General features: G+C 38.9%; 1 protein-coding gene across 1 annotated transcript in view; it reads right to left on the minus strand.

Moving 5' to 3' along the window:
* The window catches only part of srpk1 (SRSF protein kinase 1), a 77587-nt gene extending 67494 nt beyond the window's left edge, over positions 1-10093 (minus strand). Inside the window, exons 1-4 of the mRNA NM_001017351.2 lie at positions 10059-10093; positions 5457-5511; positions 4783-4904; positions 115-223 (exon numbers count right to left, since the gene is read on the minus strand). Coding sequence (NP_001017351.1) covers positions 115-223; positions 4783-4904; positions 5457-5511; positions 10059-10071 — 299 coding nt within the window. The 5' untranslated portion in view covers positions 10072-10093. The remainder of the gene's footprint in view (positions 1-114; positions 224-4782; positions 4905-5456; positions 5512-10058) is intronic.
* Positions 10094-15326: the final 5233 nt, after the last annotated feature.

Consider the following 15326-nt stretch of genomic DNA (forward strand, 5'->3'; position numbering starts at 1 on the left):
ATGATTTAAACTCTAGTTCTCCTTTATGTAGGTTGCTCTAGGACGACATTAAAAAAAATCCCAAAACAAATGCATTACCTCCCTGCCCCATTTTAACAGTACCCCTGCTCTTACTGGAGGTCCCGGGATAACCACACTGTAGAGAAATGACCCCATCCTAGCTTCCTGATCACATGATATCTGCCACAGAACAGATCTCCGATCTTCACGTGATGATACCCACCTGAAATAGATTAATAAATCACAAAAATGACAAAAAAAAAAAAAAAAACACCCACTGTAGAAACACGCCCAAAAGTATTTATAATATTTGTAAAGCCCCCACTCAGGAACATTTATGCTACAAAAAGGGTTGCAAAGTTGATAAACTCTAAAATAAAAGTTGTAACTGGTTTGTAGAACTTGTCTTGTAAAATACTAGGGGACAGCTGACAAAAGAATCTGAAAATCAAAGCTTAGAGCTGTGAAAAGGAAGTGTGGGTGTGTGTCATTAAATTATGTATAAGGAGCAGGCACGTTTTGCCTGGTAAAATGGATAGGCAAACATATGTAGGGTGGGGCTTTAGTGTGACATACAAGAAAACCACCCACAATGTATACTTACCATAAATCGTTTTCAGTAAATTGCAGAAACACTAACAATAGGATACTTGCTTCTGTATTTAGGAACAGTTGGCAATAATTAGAATTATTCCCACCTCAAAAACTTTAGTCTATCCAACACTATTCCAGAGAATTTCTAGAGCTGAAAAATAGTGAAATTGACCTACTACAGGTATGGGACCTGTTATACAGAATGCTGGGGATCTGGCGTTTTCCGGATAAGGGATCTTTTTGTATTTTGGATCTCCATAGCTTAAGTCTGCTAAAAAATCATTTAAACCTTAAATAAACCCAATAGGATAGTTTTGCCACCGATAAGGATTAATTACTGTATATCTTAGTTAGGATCAAATACAAGGTATTGTTTATTGCAGAAAATGTCAAGTAAATTTCTGGATAATGGGTGCCATACCTGTCTATGCAAAAAAAAAAAAAAAAAGAGATAACTAATGCTTTTGGCAAAAACTATATTTGTGGCAGTTTCACATCAATATTATACTTAATTTGTGACTGCAACAGAAGACACTTTCTTTTGTGTGTCATCTGTATGTAACAGTAGCAGTCCTCTGGGCCAGATGCACCCTGCAGAGAGGGTTGAAACTCAAACATTTTTTATAGTTTATGAGGGCATTTAAAACCCAGTTGTATTCTCAGAAAATTTGGAGTATTGCCGCAAATATACTGGTACAGGTAAGGTACCTATTATTCAGAATACTTGGGACCTGGGGCTTTCTGGATAAGGTATCTTTCTATAATTTGGATCACTTTAATCATTTAAGCATTAGTTAAACCCAGTAAGATTGTTTTGCCTCCTATAAGAATTAATTATATCTTAGTTAAGATCAAGTACAATGTACTGTTTGTTATTACAGAGACAGGAAATCATTTCATAAACATAGAAATTATTTGCTTATAATGGAGTCTAAGGAAAATGGCCTTTCTGTAATTCAGAGCATTCTGGATAATACCCGTTTGTTGAATATACATTACCAAGATATTATGACCGTTACCATTAAATGGTAAGAGAACAAGTTAAGTTCACTGTCTGAACAGGTTAAAAGGGCTGAGCAACTGCTAGGTGAGAGTGCAACCCATAGGAACTGGGGTCTTTGAAAGCCAAACAAGATGATTCTATAAGCACCTTTACAAGACTGACAGACATCACAAGCACAGCAAGTTTATGCTTGATGCAGAAGATTACTCTTCTTGCTGGACCCCAGGTCTCCAGGGTGTATTCAGGGACCGTGACCAGCAACAAACTGTGGAAACAAAGGTGTGGAAAGAAGGGAGGTTCCATTTAAATATTCGGAAAGGTTTTTTTTTTTTAGAGCTGTGAAGGTGTGGAATTCCCTCCCGAATCAGTCTTGCTGGCTGATACATTATATAGCTTTAAGAAGGGGCTGGATGGATTCTTAGCAAGTGAGGGAATACAGGATTATGGCCGATAGCTCTTAGTACAAGTTGATCCAGGGACTGGTCCGATTGCCATCTTGGAGTCAGGAAGGAATTTTTTCCCCTCTGCGGCAAATTAGGATGGCTTTAGATGGGGTTTTTTGCCTTCCTCTGGATCAACTAGAAGTTAGGGAGGTTATATATAGGCATTTTGGTTTAACATGATGGACCTACGTCTTTTTTCAACCTAACTTACTATGTTACTTCAAAACAAAGGTGTGGAAACCCCACACGTGGATACCTCAGGAGCAGTAAAATGACATTGGGAGATTATGTAACAATGCCAGAATATGAAAAGTTACCAATTAAAATCTTCTGCAAGTTGTTGCCTTGCCACTAAAACTACACACTTTCTCACTGCATGCAGATGTATAATGATTATGAAAATATAATGAGAAAGTATTTTTTTGCCAACAAGAAATCCACACTGGAAGGTGATAGGAGCCATACAGTGGGGTTTTTAGATAAAACCCCACACACAAAAATGTAATCAGTGAACAGCCTCTTTGAAACCTTTCAATACCTGCCACACTGGTTATCCAGAGGTTATTAGTAAGGCTGCAACATCTCCTCAATCACTTAGATTTCCTTCTCCTCCTGTAACCCACTCGCCCCGCCCCCTCCTTTTGGGAATTTAGCTTTGATTCCTGGCTTGCCAGACATGCTCAGTTGTTTTAAGCTCAGATTACTAAACATGCCCTCCAGTCTAGCCAGTAAAGAGATGGCATTGCTGGTTCCCATAGAAACTCAGTTCTAGCTGTCTGCTTAATTTTTTTTCTCCTGAGCTCAGCTTTACCATTACAGTGCTCAAACAAAGCAGAACTTTTATCAAAGACAGTTCTGCCTGTTTGAGCCTGTATTCTTGATGAAATGTATGCTGAATAAGGGTCTCTGTGTGTATATTGCTTGCAAATTTAAAGGTAACTGATTATGTATCAGAGGAAAAATGGCCACAAGTTGAAAGCTGCTATTTGCTTTAAAAAAATGTGATGGTGCTAGCAAACGGAGGGGATAAATGCAGTACAAATGATGCCATTTGGGTGGGTGAGACGTGCCCAACTGATATACACTGTAGGCAAATGTAGGCTTTACATGTCCTTTAATAAAAAGCCAAAGTACTTTTATACCACCCACCTCTGCTCATGCTGCAGAAACAGCTATTTAGCTGATTGGCAGGGAAGTTGACAATTATTTGAATGCTAAAGATGGCATCAGAAATGTTCACTTTCCCAATAATCTTACACACGAGAAGACTTGACCTGGATCGAATTACACCAGATAAATATGTTTAGCAGAAGCCTAAAGACAAGCCGTGTTTGTGACTATGGACATAACAGATTACATTGCTTAGATCAAATGTCAACTTGGGGATGCCATGCCACATTTATCAAAGTACGATTGTTTCCGATTACAAAAAAATCGTATTTTTTCTAGGTTTTTGTACTGTGCGTATTTTTTTGCAACTTTTTCATTAATTAGCACAACTTCTTAGTACTTTGAGACAATTTGCAAGACAAAATCATATTTGTCACGCCGAGTACGAAATTAAAGCTTCATTATCGTGACTTTCCTTGGGCCAAGTTGGAGCTGCAGAGTGCATTGGAGTTTTTGTGACTTTCAGATCGTCAATACGATATTATCGTGTCTATTACAATTATCGTATCTGATCCAAATTTTACCCATTTCGGGATTCGAACTTGTACTTTGATGAATCTGCCCCTTATAGTCTTTCATATACTCCTACAGATAGTGTGTCTTGGACTTGGTGTCCCCAAGTGTTAATGAAAATGACCTACTATGAATCTAAAATTTGTTTAACAAATGCACAGCATACTGGGTTTTTTTCCTGGTGTGTAAGTATACGGATTACAGAATGCGCCAAAAATTTACCCAAAGTAGAATTTACACACTACAATCTAAACAATTTTTATTTTAGCTTACTCAAAGACTTATACCCTCACATTCTTTGCCTTTTTCTGTATAAAGTAAAATGTTATAATAAAGCTTCTAAAGCCAGGCTTGCCCTGGAGGCAGCAAAACAGTACTACAAGTACAAAAAAAAAAAAAAATTTGGGGACAGGGATATTCTAGGGGTTTTGCTGAGTGCGGTACAATCTAATTGGTGGCAACGATTATGCATATTAAAAAGCACCTCAATGTGGTTCCTTTTGTGACACAGTAGTTTAGAACAACTTACTTATGAAAGCAGCTCTACTTTCAAAAATAAATGTTTTACTACCCAGCATTTAAATGGACCCCAACAATAATGCCACAATAACCTTAAAAGTTGAGAAGAAGAAAAGTAGTGCAGAAGGGTTGACAGAATCACCGGTATTAGGTAAGTTATTACAGTCACTGGGGGGGGGGGGGGTGCCTAAAATTTGGCGAGCAGAAGTTATAGCATTTATCAAATTTCCCCTAGTCACCGCCTTAGAAGATCCCCAACAAGCAGATACAGTAGCAGTGCTTTCATTAAACTCAGTAATTCCTAAAGTCCCAGGACAGTGGGCTGTTATAATAAATGGTAGAATTCTTAGGTATATTTTCCCATTTTGCATGTGTTTATTCTGAAGGCAGCATAACTCAGAGATAGGAGTTCCACTGCTCTGCTGTACATAAAATGAAAATATACACTATTTTCTAAATTTACAGCTAAAAATAAACCTAAAAGGAAATTACTTTCAAAGTGTTTCCCGCAACTGCTATATTTACTCACTGCCCACAAACCTTTGCAGTAATCATTAGGATCTTCTTGTTCATCATCATCAGATCCCAAAATCTCCTCTTCATCTTCCTCCGGTAAGACCCCCTCAGTTTCCCGAACAGAGGCATGCTGAGTGGCCTCTTGTCTATTGGATATAAATGTTTTATTATTATTTATATAGTACAAAAAAAAACCCCAATTCTTAAAAAAAGAATTCTTATCCCACATAATTAATGGGCCAGTGATGTCAAAGAGTGCCCAAATGGTTTTCATATTTAAAACTTGTATTTGTTGATTGAGCACCTATAAATAAACTATTTATTGGCCTTTATTTTATATAATAAAGGCTTTCGTTCTATAGTCGTATAGAGAGCCATGAAAGGTTATTGGCCTATTTTTGCCCCTCATGGGAAACACTACATTATATTAAAAGGCATATAAAACACTTTCATTTTTTATGTTACTGGCCCTTAAATTTTTTTAATTGGTATCATTATCTGCCCATCACTTGTACCTACAAAGAAAAACATTTTTCAGTGCACATTCACTTCACTATTAATTTGCAATGCACTGTTCTCCTACCTATAGTAAAGTGTTGCATAGTATCAAAGTTGTATATGACATTAAATGTAAAATAAATGATTAAAGTATAATATGCCCAAAAAAATCTAACAAAAAAAGGTTTTCACGTGCTTACTTTTTAGGTACTTTCTTTGCTTTTGTCCGCTTTTTCCGAGCTTGTAAGGCAAGCACTATTGAGGAGAACATGAAAAAAATACCTAATATAAATTCAGATTGCATTGCATTTACTAATGTTAAGCAGCTTGCACTTTTAACGGGCATTTTTAACAGGCATATTTCAGCTGGTAAAGAAGACAAAATAACTGCCTAACACCATCAGTAGTGATACTCTTCAGATTATCTTGTCAATACCAATAAAGTAAAAGGGAAACAGAAGGGGTGGTGTTTGGGTGCTCCTCTACTAACTAAAATCAGTAGAGAAGATGCTGCGGTCTCCTATGCAGCAACAGATTGGGGTAGGCTCCTTCCTGTACATAAAGCAAGATCCATAATGAATTTGTTTACAGAAATGGGAGTGGAAGAACATGACTGCCCTGCACAATGATATGGCCTAAAACCAAATAAATCTGTAGGAATGGAAAACACTTTTGTATACATTGTATTTTTATACGTAATCTATTTGTTTAATGTCTACACCCATTTGTTGTACAGCGCCATGGGATATGCTGGCACTTTATAAATATGTGTTGTACAGGTATGGGACCTGTTATCCAGAATGCTCGGGACCTGGGGTTTTCCGGATAAGGGATCTTTCCATAATTTGGATCTCTATAACTTAAGTCTGTTAAAAACCATTTAAATATTTAACAAATCCAATAGGCTTGTTTTGCCCCCAATAAGGATTAATTATATCTTAGTTTGGGTACAAGGTACGGTTTTATTATTAGAGAGAAAAAGGATCATTTTTCAAAATTAAAATTATTTGCTTATAATGGTGTCTATGCCTTTCTGTAATTCGGAACTTTCTGGATAACGGGTTTCTGAATAACGGATCCCATACCTGTACCTGTAATAATAACAAAGATCTGCCTATGACACATAAAGATTGTTTCAGACTGAGCCAACGCAAATGCTGATGAAAATTCCAGTGGGAACTGAAACGTCGGACAAATAAAGATCTTCAGCTCATTTCTTCTGAAACTTTGACTCCTTTGCGAAAACTCCTGAGAGTGCCGTCATCTCTTCTGTATATGTATGTATATATGTATATATATATATATATATATATATATATATATATATATATATATATATATATATATATATATATATAGACCAAGACGTTTTTGGTACACATTGGTTCTTTAGAAGAAGGTGGAAATCTTCAAAAACTACATGAAAAGCTGAAGAGAAAGACTTCTAAAGTAATTATTACCTTTGTCATATTCTACATTAATAAAGCAGAGGGGTCTTAGGGATGTTACAGTGTAAGTTTAGTCTAGGGATTCGGGTTTTTACAGTACTGGAGTGATATTTGCCAGCGATAAGCTGCACCTCACTGATAATGGTTCTGCTGTTTTGGGAAAGAGAAAAGTTGAAGGGGGGAGGGAGCAGCGACCAATTCTGTGAAAGGTAGAAGTGTGCAAGAAGAGAATTTGGCCATAGAAAGGGAAATTGGGGTGGAAATTTGTATGGAGGTAAGTTATGTCACAGGAGGACCAGAAGTTTTTATAAAAGCTGATACAAGCTTGCATGCGTTTGTTTATAGATGCAAGACAATGATAAAAAGGGAGAGCTGGAGGTAATGGAACTGGATGAGAAATATGATGTCATTGGAATTGCTAAAATGTGGCTGTATGCGTCACACAATTTGACAGTATATGTAAAAGGAAATACTTCACTTTGTTTTGGGAAGTCAGTTTGTTAAAGGAGACATGTTAAAATTAAAAATGTCAGAAACAATCTGGAAACCGGTAAACCCCAACCTTACCCCATCCCTCTGTGTCTTCCTTTCCTCTACCAACCCTATCTTTCCACCTTTACTCTATCTAACACAGGGGTCGGGAACCTTTTTGGCTGAGAGAGCCATAAACACCACATATTTTAAAATGTAATTCCGTGAGAGCCATACAATATGTTTGGCCGCGGATGCTGCAGGGCAAGGTAGGGTGGGTCCCAAGGATACCGGATGTGGATGGGATGCGGAGGAGGGCGTGGCCTGCGCACGGCGGATAGAAGACGTGTTCTAAGGCTTAGAACACGTCTTCTATCCGCCAAGCGCAGGCCACGTCCCCGTTAATTTTTTTATTAAAGATTTGGCAGCAAGCCAGATGCAGCCATCAAAAGAGCTACATCTGGCTACCGAGCCATAGGTTCCCTACCCCTGATCTAACATACAAACTCTGACTGTTTAAACAGAGCTCAACAGAAAAGAGTAACAATCACAAAAGAAGAAAAAGTGAATGCATACAAATTCACTATGTAATAAGCCCACACTTCATTTAAGATGAAAAATAGCTATTCTGTATATTGTCGATGTTGTTTGCCTTTTTTCTTTCTATAAATTTCTAAAATTTAAATTACAAAAAAAAAAAATTTAAAAATGTACCACTGCGTTATACTCCTTTAAATATAGAAGGATTGTGATTAAAAAGGTTGTACTTCGGACTGATTTATTGAGAAATTCCCCCCCAAACCCTACTAGCCACACCCATCTCTCCCACTTCCTGCTGGCTGAATTCTCTGGATGTGTAGGGGAGCCGGCATTGCAAGTATTACAACTCCTGGAGCAAAAGTGACTATATTATCTCATTTATTTGCTGCAAAAAGCAAATATACACTGGGTCAACAAAGACTATACAATTTAGGATAGCTAAAATTAACAATCTAAATTTACTTCAGTACATAAATTTGGACATAACCCTAAAAAAATATTAAAAAAATGAAAAAGAATGGAATGAGTTACAGATCATTTAAACCCTAAATGTAATTGCAAATAGCACTAAATAAACTTATCAAATATATGCTCAATTCTAATATGATGCCAGCAATGCTTAAGGGCCATGAGAGACGGGTAGATTAGTCGGCGCGCAACTAATCTCCCCATAATGCCATCCCACCGGCTAGAATGTATGTTGCCGGTGGGATGGCATACGCGGTGCCGAAATCGCCTCTCACAGCAACTTCTGCGATTTCGGTAAATTGCCGCACCGTGTATGCCATCTCACCAGCTATTTACATTCTCGCCGGTGGGATGTCATATTTGGGAGATAAGTCGCCTGCGACAACGGAGATTTGCCACGGCCCTTAAAAACAAATTGGGACAGGAGCAACTAAAGTCTAGTAAAGTTATGTAAAGATAAAAAGAGCATCCCAGAGAGGGTGGGCCTTTGAAAATAAAGATAGGAGAGATACACCACTCCACAAATCACTGCTTGGGCAAATATTGCAACAAATTAAGAATAATATGTAAAACTGCAAAGATATCATTACCTACAGTGCATAATATTATTAGAGAAATCTGTGTGTGCAAGGACAAGGCCAGAAGCCAATATTATATCTTCGGGCAGCACTGCATTAAAAACATACAGGATTATGTACTGAAAATGACTGCACAAGTTTGAGAATACTTCTGAAAACCATTGTCTGTAAACACAGTTTACAAAGCTAATATTTCACAGTGCATTGTGCCTGAGTTTTCAGAAAGAGCCAGTGCTACACATTAGAACTGATAGGTAGGAAAAACCCTCCCATGTAACTGGAGAAGTAGCAAGCCGGACTTGGATTTCTTACTATTGAGTGGTATTCTGATATCTACTGGGAGCTGCTATCTTGCTAACTTCCCATTGTTCTGCTGATTGGCTGCTGGGAAGGGGGTGATATCACTCCAACTTGCAGCTCAGCAGTAAAGTGTGACTAAAGTTTATCAGATCACAGGCACATGGCTTTGGCACCCTGGGAAATAAAGAATATGGCTATAGCCCCATGGGAAATTTCAAATTGAAATATAAAAAAAAAATTGTGTTTTGAAAAATGGATTTCAAGGCTTCTGCTGCAGAAGCTGTATTAACTGATGCGTTTTGAAAAACAGCTTGGAGTATTGTTCTTAGTGTGGTCCTGCAGGGTTTTGTATTGAGTGCACTTTTATTTATTAGTGACTTAGTTCTTGCATTTCATGCAAAACTATGCAGGTAAATTAATTTTTCCAAGATGTATCCATCCTTGCAGCAAGATCTAGAAAAACTGAATATCATCTGCCACTAAGCCTGGGGATTTTTAATGTTGATAAATGTAAGGTTTGTATTTAATCTGTCCTGTGTGCTCACAAACTAACTAAACAGTTATGTCCCATGTGGCCCACCCTAAAGTCACTCACTAACTAAGAGGTTAGAGGGTTGAAAGCAGGAAGTAGAATTCTGGCTATTATGTTAAGACATCTGCTTTTGCCTAACTATATTACAAATATTTTTTTCTTTTGTGCAGTCTTTTACCCAGTTTCATTTTTACACTGAACTGTTCCTTTAAGTTATCAAGTACAGTAATAAAACAAAGTCTTGATATGCTAAAAGGAATTGCAAAACACTTCCATACAAATGGTATTATTCTCAATAAGAATTGCAAGATAATATAAAGAAACGTTCACAGCTTTACACTTGCTATTCGCATACATTTAAAACCGCAACCACTCACTAGTAATACATGGCTTGTAAGTCAGTCTGTCTTAGTTTTATATTACATGATCCGTCTATAATCATAGAACCCCTTATTACTCCCTCACCTTTTCTCTCCATGGTACGCCGGTGAAACCACGCGCTTATGGTGCGACCCCCAAAACGTCACCAGTGTGCGCTTACAAACGCCAAAAGCGCGTAAGTTGTTTGGACGAGAAAATATCACTCCCACTTTCGTTTTGGCTACGCCTTTTCCTCGAGGGGCGCCTGGGCGGATGTAGCCATGTTGTAGTTGGACTTTTGAGTTAATGTGCGCCTATTTTTTACAACAGACTAAAGGAACTTTTGTTTAGTAAAACTAAATAAGAAAACATGAGTTTTTTTTTAATTCCGCTTGAATCGTTGTGCAATTTCACGTAAAAAATGCTATCAGTGAAGAACAATAAAGAACGAAGTACATAGCATGACACGTGTGCATATGTGTTTGTTGTAAATATGCAAAAAACCCTCAATCCAATTAAAAAAAAAAAAGTGCGGGTGTTTAGTGTTGTCAGCGTCTACCAAGGAGTAGAAGCCAGCAGGGTAAAAGGTCTGGATAAAAAAAGGGGGCGTGATAGGACCAGGAAGGGCTGAGCTATACTTTAAAACTTGCGTTATTACAGAGAGCGGATTGGGCTAGTAGTCAGGGGTTAAAGGGAAATTGTGGCTAGCCAGGGGCAGAATGACTGGGGTGGAAATTATAATTTTACTGGCAAATACACTGCTGTGCCAGCCTGGGCTGCTATATTACTGGCTCCACTGGTGAAATACCATTTGGCAGTCCTATGGGGCAGATTCATCAAAGTACAAGTTTGAATCCCAAAATGGGTAAAATTCGGATCAGATGCGATCATTTCTGACGATCGGAAATGTCACGAATATGCTTACGAAAAAATCGTAATAGTCACGATAATATCATAACGACTGCTTTCTAAGCTAAGGTCTATTGGTCTTAGTGAAGTCGTTTGCACATGGATAGAAAACTGGCTACAGGATCGGGTACAGAGGGTGGTTGTTAATGGCACATTCTCTACTTGGAGTAAGGTTCTCAGTGGGGTCCCTCAGGGTTCTGTACTGGGTCCACTTTTGTTTAATTTGTTCATAAATGACTTAGGGGAGGGTATTATGAGTAATGTATCAGTGTTTGCAGATGACACAAAACTCTGCAGACCAGTCAATTCTATCCAGGATGTGACATCCCTGCAGCAGGATCTTGACCAACTGGCAATCTGGGCAGCTAAGTGGCAGATGAGATTTAATGTGGATAAATGTAAGGTCATGCACCTGGGATGTAAAAATATGCAAGCCCCGTATAACCTTAATGGGACTGCACTAGGCAAATCCATAATGGAGAAGGATCTTGGAGTCCTTGTAGATAATAAACTTGGCTGTAGCAAGCAATGCCAGGCAGCAGCTGCAAGGGCAAACAAGGTTCTGAGCTGTATTAAAAGGGGTATAGATTCACGGGAGGAGGGGGTTATTCTTCCCCTTTACAGAGCACTGGTAAGGCCCCATCTAGAATATGCTGTTCAGTTTTGGTCTCCAGTGCTCAAACGGGACATTATTGAGCTAGAGAGGGTCCAGAGAAGGGCAACTAAGCTGGTAAAGGGTATGGAAAGTCTCGGTTATGAAGAAAGACTGGCCAAGTTGGGTCTGTTTACACTGGAGAAGAGGCGCTTAAGAGGTGACATGATAACTATGTATAAATATATAAGGGGATCATATAATAACCTCTCTAATGTTTTATTTACCAGTAGGTCCTTCCAACGGACACGAGGGCACCCACTCCGTTTAGAAGAAGGGAGGTTCCATTTAAATATTCGGAAAGGATTTTTTACAGTGAGAGCTGTGAAGTTGTGGAATTCCCTCCCCGAATCAGTCGTACTGGCTGATACATTATATAGCTTTAAGAAGGGGCTGGATGGATTCTTAGCAAGTGAGGGAATACACGGTTATGGGAGATAGCTCTTAGTACAAGTTGATACAGGGACTGGTCCGATTGCCATCTTGGAGTCAGGAAGGAATTTTTTCCCCTCTGAGGCAAATTAGAGAGGCTTCAGATGGGGTTTTTTGCCTTCCTCTGGATCAACTTGTAGTTAGGCAGGTTAGGTATAGGCATTATGGTTGAACTTGATGGACGTATGTCTTTTTTCAACCCAACTTACTATGTTACTATGTTACTATGTTACTATATACGGCGGGAAAACCTTTTTTGACTTTAAACCTTCAGTGCATGATTTTGGAAGCCTCCCATAGGACTCAATGGCACTCTGTAGCTCCAACCTGGCCCAAGGAAAGTCACGATAACAAAGCTTTAATGAATCCGAAACCTTTGTACTCGGCGCAACAAATACAATTTTGTCGCACAGATTGTCGAGCAAATTGTCGCAAGGTACAAAAAAGTCGCAAAAAATACGCACAGTACGAAAACTTAGAAAAAATACTATTTTTTTGTATTCGGATTCAATCGTACTTTAATGAATGTGCCCCAATGTGTAGCACTTTCCTTGGGTCAGCAGGCATGGAGACACCACTAGAGGGCTTCTACATGCCCCATATGAAAAGCGGAAGATGTCTCTGGGGGCTCAGGAAACATTGACAACAAAAGTCTTGGTTTCCATGTTTTGTCTGGTGCCTTCCCTATTTGCTTGTTGCCGGGGTGGAGGAATTATTTAATGGAGGATGGATTTCCAAAGCCTGGTGTGTGTGTGTTTTTTTTTTTCTTAAATGTGCGTCTTTGCGTGTCAGACTTCCCTAGGGTCAGGCAAGCATGAAAACACCATGATTAGAAGGATTGCTGCTTCATATCCAATATATATGGGGGGGGGGGTATGTGTCTGGAGTGCTCAGCAGTGCTGGAAATGGTGAGGGATTCCACCCATCCCTCCAGTTCTTAATATTTGTGAAATAGCATCCCCTCAGAGTGGATGCAAGAATTTTGAATTGTGGAACTTGTTTATTGTAATCTGCTTCCCAGTTCTGCATGCAAATAAAAAAAGTTCAAGTAAAAAGAGCATATGGAAGGTAAAAGGGGAGAAAAGATTGCTGGTAGAGAGGAGATAAAGCTTATTAGAAGGTGGAGGCATCAAAGAGGGTTATAGAGAACAGGAGGGTAAACAGGAAAAAAAAAAAAAAGGTAAACGGGAAACAAAAAGAGAAAATAAAGGTAGTGAACAGGAGCAGACAGAGGAATGGTGTATTGATTACCTGGTAGCGGAGCACAAACATGTGAAGAGTCACGGCAGGCAACTGGGGCAGGAGAGGGTCAGTCCGAGAAATGTCTTAATCCGAGGCAAAAGAATAAGGCGTAGTTGTTTAACAAGCAAAAGTCGAGGCAGGCAGAGTTTATGCAAATCCAGGCCGAGAGTCAGTAATCCAGAAATCAGCAAGGTCTAAAGTCAGGCAGAAGTCGCAAAAGCTTTTTAGAGTAAAATGTGATAGGATGTATAATATCTTTGATACCAGCCCTTTGCGAAAGAATTGCTCCAATGTCATCTTCGGAGGCATCCACTTCCAAAATATACGGTCTAGATGAGTCAGGATGAATTAAAATAGGAGCAGAGGCAGACAAGGCTTTAAGTTTTTCAAACGCTTCTTGAGCAGCTAGGGACCAAAAAAAGTAATCTTTTTACTAGTAAGATCCGTAATAGGTTTAGTAATAGCTGAAACATGTTTTTTGAATTTTTTATAAAAGATCGCAAAGCCAACAAATCTTTATACATATACACTTAAGGATAGCTTCCACTTTCTTTTGATCCATTGGAAAACCATCAGTTGCAACCACAAACCCCAGAAATTCAATGGACAATTTCTCAAATTCACATTTAGAGGCCTTAGAATACAAATGATGTTTTCAAAGTCGAGAGAGTACTTCTTTAACATGCTTCTGATGTGAAGCCTTAGAAAAAATTAAAATATCATTCAGATAAACAATGACATACTCGTCAAAGAGCTCAAAATGTTGGAATGTTGCTGGAGCATTGCAAAGATCAAAGGGCATTATCGTGTATTCGAAATGCCCAAACTGAGAATGAAAAGCGGTTTTCCATTCATCCCCCTCGCAAATCCGAATGAGGTTGTAAGCTCCCCGAAGGTCCAACTTAGGAAAGATCTTGGCATGGCTGAGCCTCTGAAATAGTTCTGGAACAAGAGGAAGCGGATACCGATTTTTAATGGTAATTTTATTTAATTCCCAATAATTGATACATGGTCTTAAAGTAAGATCATTCTTTTTAATGAAAAATATTCCAGCACCGGTAGGAGACGTAGACGGTCTAATAAACCCCTTCTCGAGATTCTCGTCTATCTAATTCTTTAAGGTATGAAGTTTGGGTTCAGATAAAGGGTAAATTCTGCCAAAGGGAATGGTGGCCCCTGGAAGTAAGTCCATGGGACAATCTTACTCCCAGTGTGGAGGAAGGAAGTCTGCTCCTTTCTTATTGAACACACCGAGGTCATTATTATATGCCTGAGGAATCAGTTGAAGTCTCTCATCGTCCAGAAGAGCTAGATTAACCGGTGACCGAGATGAAAAACAATTCTATTTACAAAAATTAGATTTAAAAACTACAGTTTTTTGATGCCAATCAATCAGAGGGCTAAGAATCTTTAACCACGAGAGACCAAGGATCACAGGGAAGAGCAGAGATTCCATCACATCAAATTTTATTAACTCCTTGTGACTGTAAGAAATAGTAACATTTAGCAAGGAAGTCTCAAGTAAGAACCTGAAGAAATTAGGGTACCATCCACCATCTTAATATTTAAAGGTTGTGACTTAGAACATAAAGAAATATTATTACATAGAGCAAAAGTCTTATTCATGAAACATCCACAAGCCCCAGAGTCCACCACAGCTTCTACTTCAATTTCCTTTGCATCCATCTGCAAAATAAGACGAATAGTGATGAAAGAGCTCGTTAGGTCGGGAGTAGAAGCAATAGGACGAGAGCTAGAAGTAGATTTACCCTCTGGATGAATAGGACAGTTTCTTAGAAGATGGCTGGCTTGACCACAATACAGGCAGAAGTTGAATCGCCTGCGGCGAAGTCGTTCTTCAGCTGGTAGTGCTCCTCGGACAACCCTGATTTGCATAGGTTCAGGCTCAGAAGTAGTAGTTGGGTTAACAGGTGTTGGAGCTTTTGGAAGGAGCCAAGATAGGGAGGTAGATGAGGAAGCTTTCTCCAGACGTCTCTCTCTTAACCTTTTATCAATCTGAATAGACAGGTGAATTAACCCCTTCTCTTCTTTGAGAAGCTCAGTTAGACCTGAACGAAACTGATGCTTCAGGGCCTGATCATTCCATTGAGTATCAGGAGCCCAATGACGGAATTCAG

Source organism: Xenopus tropicalis, chromosome 2 (assembly GCF_000004195.4).
Source record: "Xenopus tropicalis strain Nigerian chromosome 2, UCB_Xtro_10.0, whole genome shotgun sequence".
NCBI classification, from domain to species: Eukaryota; Metazoa; Chordata; class Amphibia; order Anura; family Pipidae; genus Xenopus; species Xenopus tropicalis.